At 46.7% G+C, this 23,799-nt stretch overlaps 1 protein-coding gene across 1 annotated transcript; it reads left to right on the forward strand.

Moving 5' to 3' along the window:
• The first annotated feature begins 999 nt into the window (after positions 1-999).
• Positions 1,000-22,826, forward strand: LOC148678833 (uncharacterized). The gene is made up of 9 exons (XM_088638179.1): positions 1,000-1,707; positions 10,972-11,139; positions 11,747-11,885; positions 12,990-13,078; positions 14,726-14,789; positions 18,026-18,114; positions 18,672-18,784; positions 19,312-19,468; positions 20,486-22,826. Exons 1-9 carry the CDS (start codon positions 1,593-1,595, stop codon positions 20,641-20,643), a joined length of 1,092 nt encoding a protein of 363 aa, XP_088494305.1. The 5' UTR covers positions 1,000-1,592; the 3' UTR covers positions 20,644-22,826.
• The last annotated feature ends 973 nt before the right edge of the window (positions 22,827-23,799 follow it).

Raw genomic sequence — 23,799 nt, forward strand, 5'->3', positions numbered from 1 at the left:
AAGAGACAGTGTTTTACAGCAGCAGCAAACCCAAACAATACACATATACATGCAGAAAAGAATAATTATAAAATTCTAATACTTTTGTTCTTGAGTGGTTAAGAATCTCAAAGTACTGTATTGTACCGTAAAATAAATACAAAAATTAAGTTTTGAACGTATTCACAATTGATGTATTAGAATGATGATCAAATGTGAATTAATTGGATTTTTACATTTATGAAGGTCTTGTTCACATTACAACCCATTTGCTAATGCAACCCTAAATCAGTTCATGTGCAAAACAATAGTTTGAAAGGTCACAAAATGTGTGTATTGGTCTCATTCTGTGTGTAATTAAAGTTTTATCACTTGACTTTAGAGTAAATGCATTTACCTCTGTAAGAATTATAATTCAAACCACATTTCTGGTAGTGATAAGGCAAATCAAGTATGTAGCTTTCGAAACAAATCAGGGATGATCTGGTAGAGAGGCACAGTGGAGGAGCAGGTTACTTTGAGAGCTCATACTGATACTGACCTTATCCCAACACGGACAAGGACATCACTGGAGAAGACTGCTCTTAAATCTCATGGGAGACAAGTTGCAATAAAATTAGCTCACCCTAAATCACCTGCTTTCACAGACCGGGAACTCTGGTAGGTTATGCATCACTTGTGTTCAGTTAAGGGAAATTGATACTCGAAGGCCAAGGTTTTGCTCAAAAAGATCAATAAATTACAGTATTTAATTTTAACCGTCTCTCTGCGATTGACTGACGCGTAACACTGTACCCAGTATTAACGAACGATTTAATACCTCCAAACCCTGCAGGACTGCCGCATACTCCAGGAGAGAGAGAGATCGGCCCATGATCAGAAAGCTGCAGTAACACACAGCACATCACCGAGTGCAAGGGGTGGATATACCCGCTCTACAACATTTCTCAAATTCATTCAAACTCAGAATCTACTAAACATCTTTTGATATTTTGTCAAGTTAAAGTTTTGCACTCTACCTCAAGGTCTACAGCAAGACCAAGTGCGTGTATGAGCTGAATACGCTCAAGCCCTGTCATGCATCAGTCCAAGACGGTGGTCCACACACTGACTGAAGGAAGCAAAGCTTTTCCCTACGGCCGTCATCGCTAACCTGCACCGGCCGCTCCCCCCAGCCGCTCTTCAGAGACAGAAAGCGCCTGTTCGGGTTTCGTTGGTTTTAAAAACATTATGCGCCTCAACACGCGTCAAATGACAACGATGTGCAAGAGGTGGCTGTGTCATATTCAACGTGACACTTGGAACTCGCTTGCAGCTTTGGTTGTGACACCTGAATCTTAGAAAAAAAAAATACTCGGCGTATTTCTTTGAAAGAAAGCAAAAATGAAACAACATTAAAAGGAAGCGGCATGTTCGCGTAACATTTTTTAACAGCCCAAAAGGACGCAGCTCCCCCGACGTATAATTCAGAGAAATCCGCAGCAGATCTAAAACAATGACGGCGTTATGGAGCCCCAGTTCGGCCGAGGATAATCACATGACGAGATGTCATATGACAGGGGAAGCCCAGCGGCTCCAGCTGTGCCCGGGGCTGCCAGCGCCACTTCTCATGAATGAAAGCAAGCCGAGCGCATAGCTCCGGCGACCCTGGTTTGCTTCACTTCTGGAGCGAGATGGCCCGCTGCCTGACGCCGTGGCTGTGCGCGTTGAGCGCTGTTTGCCTGCTGGGTAAGTGCCGCGTTTTCTTCCCTAATTCAGGGCACATTTTGTGGGGGGAAAAAAAAAACAAAACAGCGCGACTGAACTGCAGATTTACAGCCTTTGTAAAGCTGATTGTAAAATATCACGAAGGCACAATGTAGGAGAAGTAAAGGATTTTTTATGACCTTTAGAAAGTTTCAGATTCACGCTCATTGAAGAAAGGAAAACAATGCCACGATTTGGCTTAGTTACTTTTAATGTTGTAATAATCTCCTACCCCCTATTTATTATTATTTTTATTATTTGATAATAAATTAACATTTTTGTTTAACAAATGGTCTCTGTTCACCGCCCTGAGAGTTTGCAGAAAATCGGCTCGCATGTTCACGAGAGTTCGTTGTGCCTGTCGGGAATAAACGAGCATCCCCTTCATCGATCCTATGCCATACTTTGTATATTCCTGCTCGGCATATTTCAAAACAGGACAAACTGTGCCCTTGTTTGTAAACAGCGTCGTCGGAGAGGGTTGGTAATTTTGGGGAATTAAAGGATCATCCTCAGTTGCTAGAATCTGCCTCATGTCCGGCGATCATGAATTTAAAGCGGCTATGTCTGTATTATTTCTGTCGCAAGCTGTTCGTCCGTACACCTTCTCCACTCTTGAGTCTGCTACACAGAGTTAATCTTCCCATATTTCGTAGAACACCTTTCCTTTTCTTTAAAAAGAAAATAGTGCGATTTTATTTTACAGCCCTAAAGGAAACTATACGGAGAGTCTGCTGGGATTTATAACTTTCTCTTTGTGATCCTCTGATGCCAGTGGCTAGCAGGGTGGTGTCTCTGGTAGGGTTGGTGCTTCACAGCTCTGGGTTCCTACTGTAGGTTTGATTCTGGACTAGAGTACCTTCTGTGTGGAGTTTGTATGTTCTCTTGTGTGTCAGCTTTCTCCAAGTGTTCAGGTTTCCTTTGACCTCTTAGAGACATTCTGCCTGGGGTTCTTGATGTCTGAAGACAGGGCAGGAATAAGTCGTTTTCTGCTCACAGATGGACAGTGCCAGTTTTAGTTTGCTGCTGTGACACTGTGTGCAGGTACATGATTAATATACTTGCTTGTACTTTCCACTGATCTCTGAACATGCTTGTTGCTGAGCTTTTCTTCCCGTGATCTACCACTGGAAAACAGTTTTTCTCTCCTACAGAAATTGAAGATGTTGAACCATGCTGTTTCTCAGAGGACTTCTTGCCCTTTCACTCGTCCTGTTGATACCAAAAACATACATGTCTGACAGCCTTACTGCTGTGTTATGTATGTTTTACCCCATCCTGAAAGCTTTACTGTTCACCTTGTTTTGAAATATGTAGTGTCAGGGAGTTTTACTTTATTTTCCTTTCACTTTAATCACCAACACTGTGAGTGCTGTTGCTGTTCTTTCAGCAGCAGTGTAGGGTGGTCTGGTCCGAGTGACAGTCAGTCCCGTATCCCCGTTTGTTCGTTCAGCTTTACAGGAGAAGGGGCTGGGCGATTCGGAAGGGAAGGTTTACTTATTTTTTTCACATGATAAATCTGATGCAAACCTAGCAGATTCTTGGAGCTTCACGGCGCCGGCACACCGCCTCTGACAAGCTGTCCTGTTGCACAAAGAGTTGCGGGAGTATGGAACAAGTTACCCAGCTGTGTTGTGGAAACTGATTCCCTGGCCTCTTTCCAAGAAACAGCTGGATCAGTCAGCAGCACCATGAGCTGGGTGGTCTGAATGATCTCCCCTCGTTTGTCACTTTCCTTTGGTTCACGGTTTCTTTCGGCCGAACTCCAGCTCCAGTGTAAATGAGGACGAATTCAGGAATGAATCAGCCATGCCTTGCTGGAAAGGGAACTTGTGCAGTTTAGTTTCACATTTGATGAAAGTCAGTGGGCTGCACACCTGTGGGAGACTTCCCTCTGAATCTCGCTTGCTGTGAGGCACTGAAGGGAAATGGTGCACCTGCACGTCTTTCAGAAAGTGTTGAAGTTTCTCTCACTTCTGGCGGCATGGAGAAGTTACATATGAGAAGAGTTACATTTGGTTTGTTTAGCCTACTCGGATGCTAGCTGGTCTCAAAGAAATCAAGGTATTTGTGTTGATTACAGCTGGGTGGTTTGTTGCACGCTCCTATAACCCTTGGTGTCAAGACGTTCCTCCTTTTCGTAAACGCATGTCCCCTCAGTTCTCGCCGGAGTCCTTAGATTTGTCTTCCCACTGACGTTCTGGAAGAGGGCTGATCGTTTTATCTGGTCACTGCCTTTGAAGATTTGGTAAGCTTGGTTCGGTTCACCTCATAGACTTCTCTGTTCAAGACTAAAAATAAGTTACTGACTTATTACTGAGTTATGTACAAGGAACGCGAGGAAAGAATTTCTTACTGTGGCATTACGAAACGCCACAGGATTTTTTAAAAGTTGACATAAGGTGTGGTAGGAACAAAGAGGAGAGGTAGAATGTTGCAGTTAACTTTATTAAGTAACCATCACTTTATTGCTGTGTTATGGCAGTTTTAAATATCCTGTTCTAGCCTTAAAATTGGAAGTTCTTTTGATGGGTGACCTGAAGTGTGTGTTCTAGTCGGGACATTTGGTTTAATCCCGCTTCTGTCCTTTGGATCAGTGTAATGGCAGATGGAGGTAGACTCACTGGAGGAAGAGACTTCAATGCAGTGTGAAACGCGCTGGGCAGCCAGTGCAGATGTGATTAGTTGCGCATTTCAGTTCTGCCTGCTGTGTTTTGCACCAGCCAGAGCCGCAGTCCGGTCGCCTGATGAAACTGAGAGACAGAATTTACATACAGCACCCCAGAGACAGAAACACTCCTTCGTTCACCAGTTTCTTCCTGTCCCACTTTCTCTCGAGCTGCGTCTTGCAGTCGAGCTAGCAAGAGTGAAAGTTCCAGGTCTGCAGGGGAGGTGCACCACTCCAGGCCTGGGGAGCTGTGCTGCAGGGCGTTCACCCCCAAACCCGGTCTGACTCATTCAGGGGCTCCCACTCTCTGTCCTGGAGGCCCACAGACCTGCTGGCTGTTATTCCAGCCCAGCTAGAAGGAAGTGGCTTGTGGCCTTGAGGAAGCTGACAATTATAACAGGTACTTATCTGGAGGATCTGCAAGTTTGTTTTTCTGCTCAGATGCTTGGGATTTTAATGTACTTGTGAATTGCAGTGGTTAAAAGGCAGCCTCCACATGCAACACGTTTACGAGATGAAAACAATCTGACAAAATTTTAAATTAATCCTATTAAGAACATTGAGGCTTTATTTGTGTAACTGGGATCGGAGCCCAGCAGGTGTGTGTGTGCCCTGCAGGACCAGCACTGTGAGTCCCGGCTCTGATGATCAGATAAGAGCTCCAGTTCTGAGGGTGCTGGAGTAGAACAGACCTATAGGACCTCCTGGGTTCCTGCTTTGCCAGACTGGAGCTGGACAGTTTTTGACATTTCTCTGTCACACCTCGGAGCCCAGTGTGTTTCAGACGACACAGGAGAACATCTGCAGTATGTGTGGGAACTGACGCCAGAGCTCACATTTACATTTCGCTCCAAAGGGATATGAGAGTTTGCCTCATCTGTTATATACATATGTGTTTTATTTAATAAATGATTGAAAAAGAAAGATTCTGATTGAAAATCAGAGGAACCATTGAAAACTCAGGGATAGTGTTGAATCCACCAGTCGTCTCATGACCAGCTCTGAGTAACTGCATTACTCTGTTGAGTGCCCCTCCCAGAAGAATTCCCTTGGGCCAAAGGCTAATAAGATTACCTCCACACAATCACAGTACTGTACAGGTTCATGGGGCTCTTTTTGTAAGTGTTACTTCATTCCGCTGCCCTAGAGTACACCAGGATGTGCTGAGAACCATTCATATACAGTGCCTGTTCTTGATGCTGCATATCACCCTGCAGCTCCCAGCTGGCAGCCCACTGAAGCCCAGCAGGTGTGAGCCTGGCCAGTACCTGGATGGGAGACTTCCTGGGAAAAACTAAGGTTGCTGCTGGAAGAGGTGTTAGTGGGGCCAGCAGGGGGCGCTCACCTTGTGGTCCATGTGGGTCCTAATGCCCAAGTATAGTGACGGGGACACTGTACTATAAAAGACACCATCCTTTGGATGAGATGTAAAACCGAGGTCCTGACTGGTTACTGTGGTTATTAAAAATCCCAGGGTGTTTCTCGCAAAGAGTAGGGGTGTAACCCTGGCGTCCTAGCCAAATTCTCCATTGGCCTTTACCATTCATGGCCTCCTAATAATCCCCATCTATGAATTAGCTTCATCACTCTGCTCTCCTCCCCAATGAGAGCTGGTGTGTGGTGAGAGTACTGTGAGCACAGTACGGGCTGCCGTCGCATCAACTTTAGGTGGGGCTGCACATTGGTGGTGGTGGAGGGGATCCCCATTACCTGTAAAGCACTTTGAGTGGAGTGTCCAGAAAAGCGCTGTATAAGTGTAAGGAATTAATATTATTAATTATGGAAGAGGCGCGTTTCTGACTGACAGCACTACATGCCTGCACTTGTGCAGGAGGCCACTGGGGGCATCGTGTCACCGAGATCTGAGAGCCCTGGCCCACGAATCCCACTCTGTCCGAGCCGCAGTCGACAGCTGCTCTGGATATTCCGGTCACAGAGGGCTTGTGACACGACCCAGGCTCGGACCCGTGTTCACAGAGCTCAACCTGCACTGGTCGAGCCACTCAGGAGGCTCCAGGCAGCTAGAACTATTTAACCCTGCTGTCCTCACTAAATGTCGAGAGGCATTGGGCATCTCAGTTGTCATGATTGTTGTTCTTGTCTATTGAAAGAAAATCCAGGAAATACATTGATAAGAAATGACTGGGTGACAGTTCAGGTCTGAGCTGTGTTGTTTGCCACAGGGGCAGTGCGTAGCCAAACTCTGAAGTGCCATTCATAGAGCATGAGGATATACATGCATGATGCCCCTCTGTGTAGCTCAACAGTTCTTCTCTCTCGTGCTGTCCTTACCTTCGATGAGAACCAGGAAATTCTCTTGTCTAGGTTGTGCCATGGTTTAAACTTCCAGTGCATTCGGGAGCTGAAGCATGCTTTCTGTCTGCAGCAGTCTGTATGTGAAAAGACAGCCACAACTTGTGAGAATTGAGAATTTGTTTTTATATGTATTCTTCTTTGAGACGCATGTTGTGATGGTGAGCTGGGTTCCTCTCGCCGAATCCCCGTTCCAGAATGCAGGACGCCTTCTCTAGGATGTAGCCTTGTCCTGGTGTCTCAGTTCCTTGTCTGATTCGTTGCGCTGTCAAATTGCGGAAGAAATCGGTCAAGCGTTACGTAAACTCACACACTCGTTTCAAAGTTTCAGATGCTACTAGGTGGTTTCCCTTTTCCCCGATGGCTTTAAAACAAACCTGATTGTGCCTCAGCTTCCTTTTTTCGTTCTCTTGGTTTTGAACAAAAAACATTGTGCGCACATTTTTCCTTATCGTGCCCTACAGTTTAGTGGGAATTTTGGTTGCGTCACCTGCTGAAGTGATCTGTTGGAAACCACCCACTCCCCACCTCCTTGAATAATTGTTGGCAGACCCCCCTCTTACAGGAGGTAAGACTCTGCTCCTGGCCCTGTCATTCCAGCCCAGTTTATCTGACCGAAGCCTTAATTGGACGAAACTAAGAAGTTACTTGATTGAGCAGAAAAATAAACTTTCAGATATTCCAAAAATTCGGCCGTTTCATTTACAATTTTAAGAACATGTTTAAGAGCTGAAAACAATCAAACAGTTTAAATCAATTGTATTAAGATGGTTAAGGGAACCAGCACTGTGAGTCCCGGCTCTGATGATCAGATAAGAGCTCCAGTTCTGAGGGTGCTGGAGTAGAACAGACCTATAGGACCTCCTGGGTTCCTGGGTTCCCCAGACTGGAGTTGGACAGTTTTTGACGTTTCTCTGTCACACCTCGGAGCCCAGTGTGTTTCAGACGACACAGGAGAACATCTGCAGGACGTGTGGGAACTGACGCCAGAGCTCACATTTACATTTCGCTCCAAAAGGATATGAGAGTTTGCCTCATCTGTTATATACATATGTGTTTTATTTAATAAATGATTGAAAAAGAAAGATTCTGATTGAAAATCAGAGGAACCATTGAAAACTCAGGGATAGTGTTGAATCCACCAGTCGTCTCATGACCAGCTCTGAGTAACTGCATTACTCTGTTGAGTGCCCCTCCGAGAAGAATTCCCTTGGGCCAAAGGCTAATAAGATTACCTCCACACAATCACAGTACTGTACAGGTTCATGGGGCTCTTTTTGTAAGTGTTACTTCATTCTGCTGCCCTTGAGTACACCAGGATGTGCTGAGAACTGTTCATATACAGTGCCTGTTCTTTGACGTTGCAATTGAGCAAAAAGCTGAAGCTTGAGATCGTCTTCTAACATGTTTATAGAGGTTTTGTCTACTTGATTTACATTTGCCCCTTGTGAAGAGGTGGGAATGGACTAGGGTAGCAGTGTGGAGCGGCGATGAAGGTTCTGGACTTGTGACAAGCAGGCTATGGGTTCAAATCCCAGGTGAGACACTGCTGCTATACCCTTGAGCAAGGTGTTTCCCCTGAGTTGCTACAGTAAGGTACCCAGCTCTATGAATCGGTGCATGTGTGAGCTGCTTTGGCTAAAAGTGTCTGCCAAATATATTTCTATCCGGTTACTACTATTGATTTATTACTTTTTAGAATTTAAGGCTATTTGGAATTTTTGTGGGTATTATGTACAGTACCTTTAGAAAAAAATTCCAGTGGTACTTTCTTGCTGTAGGTGGATTTTCCAGTGAAATACCCATATTTGTTTTCAATTCGAGGAATCAAAGGTCCTGTGAAGTACCGCTGAGTCTGTGTGCCATAGAATCCATTGCACTGTATGTGAGTTATACAACCTGTAAGAAAGGGTGATCGCTTCAAAGAGAGGCCGTTGTCCCTGTCACTCAGGATCAAGGCTCTTTTGCTTTCCTTCACTTTTATGCAGCCAGAATCCAAAGTGCTCTGACAACCTCCATTACAGTCTGGTGTGGGAGCTTGGATAACTGCTCCAAAGGCAAACTGGAAAGGACTGTGTCCAAAGCTGCACAAATTGTTGGCTGTGAACTCCCTTCCATTTCATCTCTCTACTCAAGCCGCCCCTCCTATCGTGCCAAGAAAATCGCCTCAGACCCCTCTCACCCAGCTCATAATCCCTTTCAGCTTCTCCCTTCTGGAAAACGTTTCAAACCCTTCCTCTCAAGGCCTGCCCGCTTCAACCTCAGCCTCTTTCCCACTGCCACACCAGCTCTGAATTCACCTTGGACTCCGAATTCCGCTGTGTAATGATGCTGCTACATGGAAAGTTGTTTACATATGTTACAGTTACAGATGTTTGTGTGTCTTCTGTACTGTATATGTTGTATGTGTGTTTCAGCTGTGTTCTTTGCTGTCATGAAGGCAAATTCCACCATCTATTGTTGTGTGGCACTAAAGAATAATCTCTATCTTTCACGTGGTTTATACCTGATTCCTTAGTCATTTGTTAGTAATGTGGAAAATTATACCCCCGAGGAGTAGGATGGAGTTATTGATGGCTAACATGTGACACCAGCAGGTTTTTGTAGGATATTCTACTGAATCAGGGCCCTGCAGGGTGTGGTTGCCTGGGCATCGGGAGTGTCACAAGCTTGGCAAGTCAGAGTTAGATTGTGAAAACCTGCTTTGCAACATCGCCAGACATCGCCTACAGATCGGAGATTTTGAACAGAAACTGTGGTGGGAACACAAGTCACTAAAAACCAACAGTGAAACTTGCATGTGACAAAAATAGTAATGGTAATACGATTGCAGTGTTTACTGCTGTCACTCATGAAAAAAGTAGTGTAGTTCACAACAGAAAGCACCAGACAAGACTTCTGAATGTAGTAAATGAGGTTAGGGTGTCATCAAGTCATCTGAATCCTACCCCTGTTTCAGAAATAAAGATCCTGTTTTTGTTGACAACATGTAACAACAGATTGTGATTCACAGATGATGAGCGGTGAGCACAGACACTCACCACAGCTCTGGAGGGAATTGTCTGTAAAGAGGGTTGCGTTAATGTTTGCTTGTGGTCACAGATCATGCTTATTGTGAATTTGCCACTCTCTAATTAATTACAGACTCTGATGTGGAAGCTCCTGTACTTCACAGTGAACCACATTGTCCAAAACTGGATTTCAGTTTCACTTAAAATGTAGTGACATATGTTCTGGAAATGAATATAGTTTTGAAGGAGATGGCACTCAGGATCAGTGCTTCCAAGCTTATATCAGCTAATCCACAAACCTTCACAATCTGCATCTTTTCCATTAAATTTTCCTAAGAGATCTTTATGATCAAATCTGATACACATTTTTCCCTTCTCTTGAAGTTGCTTTGAGAAGGGTTTGTGTGTTCAAGCTCCATGAATTGGCATATACACTTTCAGCAGGGTTTTTTTTTTTCAAAAAAGGGTAAGAGACTTTAAAATGGGGAAGTCAGACAGAAGCTGTCTTCTTGTGGTTGGCTGCCCTTCAGTGTACATAAAATCACTAACTGCGAAAGAGCTCTGTAGTGGCACAAGTGGGGAAAGAGCCAGTTTCATCGCACATCTGTCTGTAAATCTGCCTGTCCTCTTCTGAAACTCGATTTCGGGCCTCACAGCAGAGTCATAAGTGAAAGGAGGACAACTGTAGCTGTAGCTGTTTTTCCTTTCCCTGGTATGTTTGCAATGCTGCACTTCATGGGTGTGACTGAGAAACACGGGGTCAGGTGTTTTTCCCAAGAAGCGTGCTGCTGTTTTGGGCCTGCAGAGCTGCTCCCCGGGAGAGTTCAGTGTGGCTGTGGCCTCAGTTACCCCTTCGTGAAAATGGAGATCTTCGAAGAGAGGGGGCTTTAGGAAAACCAACTTAGAAGGGTTTGTTCTTCTCTTTCGCCCGGTATTCCACCAGTGTGATCAGTGAAATCACAGTAGGAGGAAACAGTATGAATTGGCATTTTTAACAGCACCTTTAAAAGCAATCATCTCGAAGCACTTCAACATGCGTAACCGCACAATTTAATAAAAGTCAACACAATTCCAAAGGGAGAAAACTAAGCAGGTCAGAAGATACAGGCCTGTCTGGAGAAGGACAGGTATATAAAGGGGCCCAATGTAGCTGAGCCCCTGCATCCTACCGGGTGGTGTTCTGGGAAAACCTCCGTCACCGTTTTCGTTCATATTTCACTGCAGCCCTCTTTTTCCACGCTGTTTGCTTGTCAGGAATGGTCGTCGGCCAGACGACGCTTGCCCCCGCGGTGACCAACGCCACAGGAAGTGGGAACGCCACTGTGACCACGGAGCTCCCTGCCAGCACAGCGGCTCCAGACTGCTCCGCCGTCAACACCTCCAGCTGTGTGGCCTGCGCCCCCGGCTCCTATTACGACAATGGTGAGCAAACGGCGTTTCCTACGTCCACCGGCATTCGATGGCAAAACGTCCGTGAGGATCGCGCTACTAATGTCTTGTGCTGAGTACGTGGTCCCGCAGGACAGTTTTAAATGATTCAGAAAGGCGTGAAGGCTCCTGAGCTCTGTCAGCCCTTAAAGACAGCCTGACCTCTCTTCTGGCGCTCGTAGCCTGTTCTGATATAAAGAGCCAAGCAATCAGTGCCTCTCCATATAGGCCTACATGTACAGTAGTCCAGGTGGGCAGCTGCGTCAGCAGGTGTGGGCTACAAAGGAACCAGTAAAGGTTTATTGCGTGCTGAAAAGACAAGAAAGGAAACGCAACGTTTCAGGTGGGGAGCCTTCTTCGGGTGTGAGGAAGAAGGCTCGCACCTGATGAAGGCTCCCCAGCGCAAACGTTGTTTCCTTTCTTCTCTTTTCAGCAGGGAATAAACCTTTACTTGTTCCTTTGCATATATGTACAGTATACAGCCCCATAATACAGGGCTCTGTTTGTAACTGTAGTAGTGAGTTCAATTCCATGAGTTTCACGGACTGATGTATAAACAGTAAATTGAAGTAGTGTGGTACCTCCTCCCTCTGTTTCCCAGGTACGCTGGCGTGCTCGTGCTGCCCAGAGCGCGGGCTGTGTGTGGCTCAGAGCAACTGCCTGCCCTGTTCCAGGGGGCACTACCAACCTCTGGCCGCTCAGGACCTCTGCCTGCCCTGCAGCCAGGGCTTCTACACCAAGTGAGTGCCCCTCCCAGCCACCTCTCCGCAGGACAGAGCTGGCTCTTTTCTCTGACTGCGCTAATTCACGAATTAGATCTGTCCGCAATCTGGAGCACCCCTTCCCTCTCGGCTACTCTGCCCTCTGTGTGTGTCAGAAGGCAGCTTAGCGTCTTTTCCTCTGTCTGTCCGCCTCCGCCTTCCTCCAAGCAGATTCTGTCACCGAAGCACCGCACCGCTGCAGAGCTGAGCCCGGCCTCACCTGGGCGAGACCTGGCCAGCTGGAGACCTGGTCTTCAGTGCTTGTGCTCGCCTATAGGGCGGTCTCTTCATGTTGGGCGACGGTGACCCGCCAGTGTCGTGACTCAGTGCTTGCGGATTGTGGTGCGCTTGTGCGTTTCCTCGTCGAGTTGGAGCACAGCGCCGTAGGCTTTTTATTCCGTCTTGTGAAACTCTGGCCCCCATTTCACAAGACTCCACGTTTGCTCAGAAATACGCAATCAGTAAGGATAAGCAAGCGAAGTGCACGTTGTATTTGTTACTCTTGTATTCACCACAGTAATGTTTCCTTTTCTGCCCTTTGCACTATTTTATCTGCGGTGCTGTTTTTAGTCCCTGTGTGTCTAGACACGCTTCTGTCCCAACAACAAGTTTGTACCTGAAGGAGAAAGGAACATGGACACTGGAAAGGAACATGGAAAAACCTCAATAGCTCTAGAAATAATCTTTTTAGACCGCAGCATGAACTGCACTTACAGTGGTGCTAGAAAGTCTGTGAACCCTTTAGAATTTTCTGAATTTCTGCATAAATTTGATGTGAAAATAGTCATAAAAATAGATAAAGAGAACCCAATAAAACAAATAACACACAAAAGGATATACTTTTTCATTTTTTTACTGATCAAAATGATCCAACATTAAATGTCTTTGTCGGAAAAAGTATGTGAACCTCTAGGATTATCAGTTCAGTTAAGGGGATAATTAGAGTCAGGAGTGTCAATCAATGGGATAACAATCAGGCGTGAGTTTGGGTGGCCCTGCCCTATTTAAAAACATCAACCTGAGTCTTCACTACCAAAGTCAGGTCTCTGTGGTGCCTGATGTCTCTCCCCTCTCTTGTCTCAGCTCCACTGGCAGTCCTGTGTGTCTCTCCTGTCCAGCAGGCACCTTCGCCAACTCCACTGGCTCGCAGGCGTGCACAGCCTGCTCTCCAGGTAGGCCACCTGCGCAGCTCCTCTGCTCTCTCTCACTTGCGTGGGGCCAGTCTCGGGAGCGTGCGGTTTTGTGTTGCTCAGAGGATGCGCACACACATCCGCTTCACGCTGTGGAGATACAGATCGAGCCGCATTTCTGGAACAGTGAGCCTCAGACTGGGCTTTTGGAGTAAAGGGAAGCAGTTAAAAGGGCAAACAAAATGCAAGGATATATCGTCAACAGAGTAGAGTTCAAATTAAGGGACTTCATGTAAAAATTGTGTAATAGCTAGTAAGGCCTCATTTATAATATTGGGTACAAATATGATGACCACATTCCAGAAAAAAACTATGATGCCCTGGAATTCATCCAGAGAAGATCAACCAGACACATTCCGGGGCTTAAGCGCTGTGACTCCTACACTCACAGGCCGAAGGAAATGAATCTCTTTAGCCTTGAACAGAGAAGAGTAGAGACTAACAACGATCCATGTGTCGAGAACATGGCGAAGGATCACTGATTTGACACTTCTACTATCTTGCATGTCATTACTGCTCAGTGGTCCATTGCTGCTGCTCTTGGCACCAATAGACGTTAAAGTTAAAGTGTACACTGCCGTTTGTGATGAGTGGTTTGTGCACTTCTGGTGTCCCCGCTCTGGGGAGTTTTTGACTAAACTGCTGCCCCAGGTTGAATGTTGCAGTCAATTGACCTGCACCTGATGGCCTATTTTGCCCTGTGCTTCAAATCAATACACAGACAGCGCAGTCCTGGTGCCCTTTGCTGCCGATGCCTTTCCCTCAGAGATCCATGCTGACACCGTTACTGATTAAAAACATTGGCTAGTTGAGCTGTTTTAGTCTTTTTGTCCACTGCCGGTAACTACCACACTTTGTATTTGTGTCCGTGCAAATAGTTCAGTTATGCTTATAATTGTGGTGGTTTAACGGAGTAGCCGTACGTGTCGGAGGGAAATAAAGAAAGATTTTTAGCAAAGTGGAGTTGAAGCAATATTATTCTAAACTAGGTGAGCTGCAGTGGAAAATGGGAGAGCTGGCCTATAAGGGTTTCAACACTGGAAAAGAGAAACTATCAAAAGAGTTTTCTGTGGAAATGTCAGCTCATATGACTACAGTTGCATAACAACTGGCCAGTGGGCGTGTTACTCAGCTCCCTGGGAACACTTAAACAAGCAAACAATGACAAACTTCACCACTGCGAGCACGTGTCAGAGCCAAAAAGAAGTTGTACACCAATTCAAAAACTGCTAGATAGGAATTAATATGAAGAGGGGGAGAATTATAGGAACAAAACCCTTGAAAATCTGTTGGTGCAAAAAAAGACATGAACAAAGGAAACTTTTATTGTATTTCTCATTGTTTGTGCACTGCTCATGAACAAATACGCTGTAAAAACAGCAGGATTTTTCATTCGGGTTCAGTCGTCTTTGCCATGTTTCACTGTTTGTTTTACAGGAAAGGCATTTTCCAAAAATGTACAGATTCACAAGATCATCTGGATTTAAAAAACACGAAACACACTACTTACATTTCCCCAATTTCCTGCATGCTCTTATTGTGTGAACCTAAATTTGTCTTCATGCCTTATTCCTGAATCATTGTTAGATTCAACTATACTGTTACTGATGGGCATTTTATCTTGAACAGGATATTACACGTCTCGCCAAAACGCCACTTCCTGTGATCCTTGCCCACTGGGAACCTTCTGCAAGTAAGAGCCACTGGTCGTTGGGCTTGATGTTGGTTTCTTGATGACAGGAAGCCGGTTGAAGGTTTTGGGTTGATGGGAGGGTGTAAGGAACATGGTGGGAGCTCAGATGGCAATGTAACAGTTCAAAAAGACAGAGACGTCTCGTGTTCAAGCAAGGCATGGCAGTAGACATGAGAGGTGTACAGTAATAGCAGCTCCTTGGCTGATGACACATGTTGAAAATTAAAGGTTTTACGGTTATATCTGTGAAATATATCTGGATTATTACATACATCCCGGTTTTTATATTTCAGCTGTTACAAATATGCTAAATATTTTGTCTTGGTACGCATCAGGCAAGGTAAAGAGAACTTTTGGGGCTCATGTGCAGGCTTTTCCTGTGTTGCCCGAGACTGGAAATGATATGTAGTAAGACCAGCTTCCTTTGTGCCGCAGGACCATCTATTTGACGAGAAAGTCGTTTTTCAGTTTCTTTCAAAATTGCGCTGCAGACGCAGGGGAATAAACGAGGACTTTGCGTTACTGACCGTGTTTCAGTGGCTGGACATTTGTGTAATTTGGTTTGTTTTTCTAGAGTATGATGTTTTTTGTACTGTAAGCGTGAAAATGAATCTGGCAAATTTGCTTTAAACCAGAGCAACTGATCTGTCTTTGAACTGTTGCTTTCACACTCGGGAAGGAGTCTGTATTAGTCACAGGAACTATTGGATTCGCCTTCATATTGTATAATCCTTGACTAACGGCACTGGATCTTTGCAGACACTGGTATAAATGTGTGATGTGATGACTGTTAACAACTGTATCCTGCTGTATTCCAGGGTCACGGTCTGTTTTTGGATTTGTTACACTTCTTTATTGTTATTGGTTTCTCATGATCTTAGAAGATGTGAGATAGCAGACGTTTCCAGTAAACAGCTGCCTTGCTGATAGATCAGACACCGAATGTGGACCCAAGCACTTGGTTTGTGCAGTTTCTGCTCAGGGGTTTGATCTAAGGCACTCAGGTTGGGGGGGGGGGGTGTTTGCCTGTTATGCCTTCCCGCATGTAGGGGCAGCAACATTAGTTTTTTTACAGGACAGGGCTGTTATCCTTGTGCCCAACGGAGCCACTACCCTGAGATTGAGTCTCATGCTCTACCAGCAGAGCTAGTCGGGGCCCTGCCACTTCAGGAGGAGACAGAAAGGGCTGCAGGATTCCTGTGGAAATTCAGGAGGCATTTCTTTACACAAAGAGTGGTGGGTGTCTGTAGGAGGATTCCCAGCCATGCTGTTTAAGCGGATTCTAGAGGATCCTTCAAGACGAGTGTTACTGAGCCACCAGCTAGCTGGGCCGACTGGCCTCCTCCCCCCCAGGTCCGTTAGAACGTGGGACAAGGGCGTTCGGCCCAGCGGGCTGACTGGGTGCTCGGACCCCGATGAGAGGATCTGATCCAGGCGTTTGAAGGGGAGCCAGCAGCATGGCTGGGTAACATGTTCTCAGTTTTAATACATTTGAAATGCTTCTTGTATTGTTTCTTCTATAGTGGTCCACCTGGACCTTACCTCAGATCCTTACCTATAAAACATATTTGAAAAAACGATATATGCAGTGCTGGGAAAGTGAAGTCTAAACTAGGATTTTCTGTAGGAAGTAGAACAATCATGAAAATAGCATAACTGATAAGTACGGTATTTTATTTTTAATAAAGTCAATTTTCTACTCCCATCTTGGGTCAATTAGTCACATTGGTAGTGCTGAGTATCTTTATTTTGAAGGAGCAAAAGCAGCAAACTGCTCCACAAGCAGAGGGGGGAGCCCTGAAAGGTGTGAGCTCACAGAAGACGGAGGCAGACTGCAGAATTACTAAGGCCACATCCTCATCGGCACCAAATACAGAAAAGCCAGACGAGAATTTTCAGGAGAGTTTGAAAACAACGTTTTATGGCCTGAAGAGACTAAGATAAACCTTTTCCAGACTGGTGGAGGGGTTGAAGTGTGGAGAAAAGAACAGCAGAGCTTCTGGGAAGCCTGGTGGAGGTAGAGGCATGGACTGGGCATGAGGGGCTGCCTGTGGAACTGGCTCACTCGTCTGTGTTGGTGACATGACTAAAGATGGCAGCAGCAGAATGAATTCTGGAGTTTAGAGACGTTTTGTCTGCTCATGTAGAAGACAAAGCTTCACCACAGAGCAGTACAGGGGCCCAGAACATCCAGTCAGCACAGCCTAGTCAGTCTTCAGGTTTAAATCCAGTTTTACCCGCTGAAGACATAATTGAAGCCATAACACCCCAGGAATAGACAAAGAGCTCAATAGGTTGCAGACCTCTTGCAGTTTTTGCTTCAATGGGATATGCAGCCAAATACTGACCTTTACACTCCTGACACTTACTTAAATATGAAAGTGTCCCAATACTTACTCATCTGAAATCACCAAGTTCAACACTAATATGTTTTTGTTTTAACACAATGATACGTTTCTTAATTGATTGAGGGAAGATCTTGGTTGTTGGTTGTTTCTGGGCAGTCTGTGAAGAGTTCTCCCCACTCTTGGGCCCTGGGTTCGATTCTGAACTGTTGTTTGAATGTCCTGCCTGTATCTGTGCAGATTCCTGTGTGTGTGTTAGCTGCCTTGAGCAGGTCTCACCTTATGTGCTGTCCCCCAAGGACAGACGCCTTATCAGCAGTAAGAGTTTGTGTCTGGTTCTGGTCAGAATGGGCTGATCGATGCACCAGTGGTAGGATAGTTCAAAATGTATTCCATGCTGAAAAGAAAAGAGACTTTCTTCAGTTGTGTCCTTCAGGTATGTCTACACCTGAAGAAGGCGCCACAACTGAAATGTTATGACGCACCGATTGTACTGATTGAAATAAGATTAACTGGTGGTGGGCCAGTGTGAGAGCTGAAAGAGGAGAGATCTACGTGGTTAACACATCGCAGTCCGCAAATCGCCTCCGCCTGCACACGCCTCCCGGTCCCAGCGTCTCACATGACTGCCAGCACAAGCTCTCCCTCAGTCCGCAGATAAACACGGTCACATGCTTCCCTGCGTGGAACAGAGGTTAGAGGTGGAGTTTTCCAGAAACAGACTCCCAGGGCCGAATGCAAATAGAGAGAACATCTCTTCAAGTCTGGTTATATTACTGGTGTACAAATGACTGTTCCTGGTGAAGGCTGGTGCACAGAGGCACAGGTTGTCTGCCCTGGTGGGTTGTGCAGACTGGCTCCTGAAAGTCCTGCCCTCTCTCCTCTCTCTAGCTCCTCCAGCTGTGCCCAGTGCCAGCCCTGCCCAGGGGGCGCGGAGTCCCTGAAGCCCGCCTCCAGGGAGTGCACGCCCTGTCGCCCAGGTACCCACTGCCCAACCACGGGGAGCACCGTTCAGTCAGCCCCACACGGCACTACAGCACGACATCCATCGCACGCACAGAGGCTGGGACAAACAGTGTTCCTGAAAATAAGAATCATTTTTCATCCATTTCAGTGGGCTGAATGGGTTTCTTTTATGCAATATTGTTTCTTCAGGCCGTGCAGTATGTTCTCTGTTAGCGTGACCACCTGATTGAACCCCTGTGGGTGGAGGGACATTATCTGAGATGCTTGCTTACTTGTTCCATATTTTTCCTCCTCTTTGAGGACAGACGGGGGGAACACACCTGCATTTGCTTGCTCTGTGATATTAGCCATTTTCTCCTTGTCCCCACAAATCAACAGCTGATTAATTCAATTGAATCTTACAACACCTGACGTTGTAGCATCTGAATTCCTCACGGTTGTTTTAGACTATCCCCCTGCTGTGTGACATACAGTCCAGACACATTGCTAGACTTCATTCCACTTATTACCTTTGTATCGTTTCCATTGGATTAGAGCCAATGAAGTGTACGAATCCCTGTGTCCCCCTCAGGAATGTACAAGGAGCCCCACGAGACCATCTGCAGGATCTGTAACAGTGGCTTCTTCCAGATCCACTGGGGCCAAGAGAGCTGCGAGATCTGCCCCAAGGATCACTACTGTCCCGTGAGTCCTTCTCCGCCTCCCTCCTGCAAAGATCAATGTCCCAGCTGGGTGCAGTGTGGTGACCGGTTCAGCCTGACCACCCTGCACACAACCAAGACCAAGAAACATGCTGCAGCTGTAGCATGCTGACCCCTGTGAGTGGGCAGTGCAGCTCTAAGCACATAGAGGGAGATAATGCTGATGCTGATCGCCGAGATGTGTGTGCTTTAGCCAAGGTGAGGGGAGTAAGGTCACTGTATGTTCTACGGCAGGTAGATTCTTTAAACTTTGCAGAAGCCTTATGTGCTGGCTTGCTGACTGTGTGACTGGACGTCCCAGAACCAAACACGCGTCCCTGCGGCATAGGAAGAGCAGCACTCCCATCATTCCCTGGCCGTCTGTAGCAAGAACCCGTCTGTGTGCTCTCTGCACGAGTGGCAGGCTCGATCGATTCATTCCCTGTTTTTGGGAGCTGGACATCACGGAGGAGGTGCAGATGGAGGCTCTCTGGCTTTTAGACTGATGTTCCCCCCTGCTTCCTGTTGCAGAGCCCTGACGTGATCCCCATTGAGTGTCCTGCCGACGCCTTCTGTCCCAAGGGCAGCACTGCCCCTGGGTACTGCATGGAGACCTTCCTGCGCAAGGCAGGAGACACCTGCGAGCTGGCGCCCGTCACCATCGCCCTGCTGGTCATCGCAGGAGGCTGTGAGTATCCCCGAGGCAGAGCGGCGCACCAGTCTCTTCTCCTAGCGTCAGGCTAAGCCGGCGGACCTCAGTCCTGGTCCCGCAGGAACCCTGTGTCTGCTGGGTTTTGTTCCACTGGGCCCTTAATCGCCAGCGCTAACTGGAGCAGGAAATAGATCTGCTCCCGGGGGAAACATTTTTTTCTGTACTGGGCTTCAAATATAATTGTTCAAGTACGCTCATTTTCAACAACTCCAGCACGCAGAACTGTGTTGTCTTTCCCCGGCTTGCTGTTTAAGAATTTGCTCCCTTATTTCTGACTGGACGGCTATTAATAGATGGCCAGACAGAAGTGTGACTGGCGCTGCGTCAGACGGCTCCCACAGTGAGTCAGCGCTCTTCCTCCTGCTGAAGGCGCACTGATGAATTACCTCAATCACTGCGGGTTCGTGACGGAGACCAATCTCCTTCAGCTGTTCAGGAGCTGAAATCAGATTTTAAAGAGTGCGTCGCGGAAGCAAAAACCAGAAGACGCAGGGGTGACCTAGGACCAGGATTTGATAACCACTCTGCTGGGATATTTTTGAATCCAAAGCCTGAGTACAGAAAAAAAGCCTCAGCTAGCAGATCGAGTAGTGGCACTCTAGGGCCCAGGTGGAGCAAGAAGCCGGCACACAGGAGCATCCCAAGAGCAGGGCTGAGGTCCGCTGACCCGAGTCTCCGTGCTCTGGCCAAACGGATAAAAATGGCAAGAGATATTCGGCCACGGCAGTGGTGTTTTCCTCCATTCTGGCTTGTGGAAAGGAGATGTTTTGCTACACTGAGGCATGGTGGTTCAGCGCTCGGTTGTTGTCTTTTTCGTGCCTCAAAGGGGCCGAGCCCTGTTTTCACAGCCTGGTCAGGCCAGCGCGTGGCGGCGCAGGCCCTGCGGGTGTCCGGGCCTGTGAGGGCCATGCGGTCGAGCGGAGCCGGGGCCCCGGGGGGCGGGCGGGGGACCCTGGTCGGGCTGGCCCTGAGCGCGCTGTTCCTGTGTTCCAGTGGCGCTCTTCGTCGTCGCCCTGCTCGTCCTGCGGCGCAAGAGGGAGAGGGACAGGGAGCTGGCTGTGGAGCGGGCGCCCCTCCTGCGCAAGGAGAGGCCGCCGGGCCGCGGGTACGGGGGGGCTCAAGACGCCGAGCCCGTCTACGCGGGCTGGTAACGCCAGGGCACACCCCGCACGAGCCCCACTCCCGGACGCCAGTTGACACCTGCCCCCCCGAGCTGAAAGGAAGCACACAAGGACGGAGGGGGTGTTTTTATCTGTTTTCTTAGTCTCCCGGGTGCGCGGAGTGATTCCGGCTTCGGCTCACAGGATTTCGTCCAGCCCTCACGAAGATGAGAAGCACTAACAGACGTCGGTTTGACCGCCATTGGTTTCGATTGAAGTAGAGGTCAGGCAAGAACATAGCGGCCAAGAGGCATTTCCTTCGCGAGCCCCAGGCGCTAAAGTTCCTACCGTCTGAATGTTGGGCTCCTGGACCTTTTCAGAGTGTCTGTCTCTCCTGTGGCATATTTCAGCCCCACACAACGCTTACAAAACCAGGCCCTTGTGGCAGGCTCTGGTAGGGTTTAGTTTGTCTGTGCCGAGTTATAGTCTCCCTCTTCCTCCTCGAATCAAGTGGCAGTCTGCTTTCAAGGGGTTCATCAGCCCTGGGTGGCCTCCATCCGCGTCATGTACAGTGATTCACAGCACAGTCATGTCGGCGTGACGCGACGGAGTAAAACTACAGCTTAACACTAAGCAGAGCGGAGCAGATGGGCTCTGAAGGTCTCCTTGCTGGTCGTTCGTGTCGAAGGCCAGCGTTTATACTGCTGGACACTTCCTCAGCATGTTCCCGAGGGCGTATTTCACACCCCTCCATGTCCTTTAAAAAGGTTCTGTCTGTACTGGGAATCACGGGCCAATCCTGCCAATGACTGCATTCTAAAGCACTGATTCTGCACTAAATACCACTTTAAACCTTACTATTGAGTTTTCTGAGATGTCTGCTGAGGAAAGCAATCTAAACTGTTTACTTCTGAGGTTTGGGTAAGACAAAATGTAGTTAAGCCAAGTTCCTTTAGTGAATGTTTTATTTTTGTTGCTGTTTGCCTGTGGTCCTGAGTGAATGTTTTCTGTTTCATTTTGAATTCATCTGAGCTGCATGATAGAAAAGGCTTTAGTCAATATATTAATATTAAACTCTGTTTAGAAAGAGACTTAATTCCTGTTGCTCATTTTGAGTTCTTTACAAATGCCTTAATATACTCTCCAGAATGTTAAATGCCAGTTTCCGGAACCTAAGCCTGCTGTGCGATAAAATTCTCTCAGAAAGTGCCACAGGCAGTCTCCTGCACATTCCTTGTTCCTATGAACTGGTGGCCATGCAGTTTCAAATAGATTTTGTTGTACTTGAAACAAAAAAAAAACCTCACGATCTTCTAAAAATGATTCTATTCCTCCCAAGTGCTGTAGGTAGAAGAATGTTCTTCTTTTCTTGTGAAAGTACGTGCTGGTTTGCACAATGTTTCTGCTAATCTTAGACTTTATCAACCACTAAGAAGCTCAGGACTAATGATAATTACTCAACCCATGGTGATGAGCGGAAAAATTAGTGGTGTGATAAGAGTTTGCCTGACCGCTACTTTTAGATTATTTTTACTTCCAGGAATGCTCCCTGTGCCATGAAAGGATTGCATGGAGCAGAGACTGTCCTGTGCCACAGCTGCGACGCTACCAAAGACGTGCGCTGTTAAGCATCAGTGCAGGTCTTTGACAAGTTTGGTGTGTGTATTGCAGCAGCTGCACTCTAATGCTCCCTTTAGGAAACGGAGCAGGTGCTGACGGGGACAGATCTGGCTCCACCTCCATAGGGGGAAGGCAGGTGGGGGAAAAGAAAAAAGTGCAAATTTCATACTGGACCTCAGTGTTCCAGACCTGTATTGGACCTAGGAGTGTCCCAGTGCTGGAGCAGGGAGAGTCTCACTTCTTTTTGTCTACAATCATTCGAAATCAGTATCTTCATTTAAGAAAATATATGCAGTTCGTATTTTTAAAAAGTTGATTTTTTTTATTGGCTGTGGTAGGGCCCAGCAACATTTAAGATTATTTCCAAATAAAACACAGTGGAGGAAAGTGATGCTGTAGTTGGTCAAGTCAGCAGTGGAGCAGCGTTCCAGAGCTGGGCTCGGTACCAGCTGGGCCACAGCTTCAGCCTTATTCTAAAACTCGACAGCTGGAGTTGCTGCTTATTGGCAAGAAGAAGCTTTCAAACACTGTTAAAGTCTGTATGAAGTGAATGAAAATGTATTTGAAGAGGTACAGATTGTAAAGCCTTTTTTAAATAAAAATTATTTACATTTGCTGGCTGTTATTTCGGCTTCTGATTAGTATTACATTATATTAGTAGTATTACAGTAATTATACTTGGCTTCTGCTACCCACTCTGCATCATGTTGTCCTGTCTGTACCCCAGTACTGTACTTCTGCCCTGCAATAGGGGCAACAGTACGCATGCAATTTAAAAAGCAGGAAGTTCGTTTTATCATTTTAATAAGAAAAAAAAGTGGTCTCATGTTGAAATACTGATCAACCTCTTGCAGGCTTATCATCTGCAACAAGGAAGACTGCTATATGGAAAAATGACCTCAAATTATAGACAATTAATGGCAAAACCCTATACTTAGGATCCACTTGATTCCTCAACTATGTAATTTAGAAGTAGGCCCAGCACCTTTAAATTCATAGAACTGAGGGTCCATAGCCTATAACGCTAATCTGATGATAGTTGTATAATGGAAGCTGGACCCCCATCATCAAGGTATTCCAGGGAGATTAGCCCAACAAGCCATTGAAATCTGCGTCGCCTGTAACAGACACCCCTGCTGCAGCTGAGATGCAGGGCAATGCTAACATCACGCTGCCGGCAGGGCAGGTTCAGGACACGCAAAGACACTGGCACGAGACCACCCTACAGCTCGAGTCCGCTCACTGCATGACCGCCGTCTTGCCATCATCCGTGCGAAGGGTTGCCAAAGCCAAGCTCTGCTCTTGTGCTGCATCGACACCTCTACGGGCAGAGCTTCCCCTCCTGGTGCTGGAGGTCCACACACGCACTGGTTTCCATTCCAGCCTGCACTATCCACCTGGATGTTTTTCTACTCAAAACTACTTTTAGCTGTAGGTTGCCTCTTAACTATTGAATTTCATAAGTAAAATAAAACCCCAAACGCAAAACAGGCATGGTCCGGCATAACTGAGATGTACACCATCTATAGCAATTCTCCATCTTCTCCTGGATTTCGTTTCTGCTCATTTTACTTAAAATCCCCCCAC

Source organism: Lepisosteus platostomus, chromosome 1 (genome assembly GCF_059453375.1).
Source record: "Lepisosteus platostomus isolate fLepPlt1 chromosome 1, fLepPlt1.hap1, whole genome shotgun sequence".
In the NCBI taxonomy this organism is placed as follows: domain Eukaryota; kingdom Metazoa; phylum Chordata; class Actinopteri; order Semionotiformes; family Lepisosteidae; genus Lepisosteus; species Lepisosteus platostomus.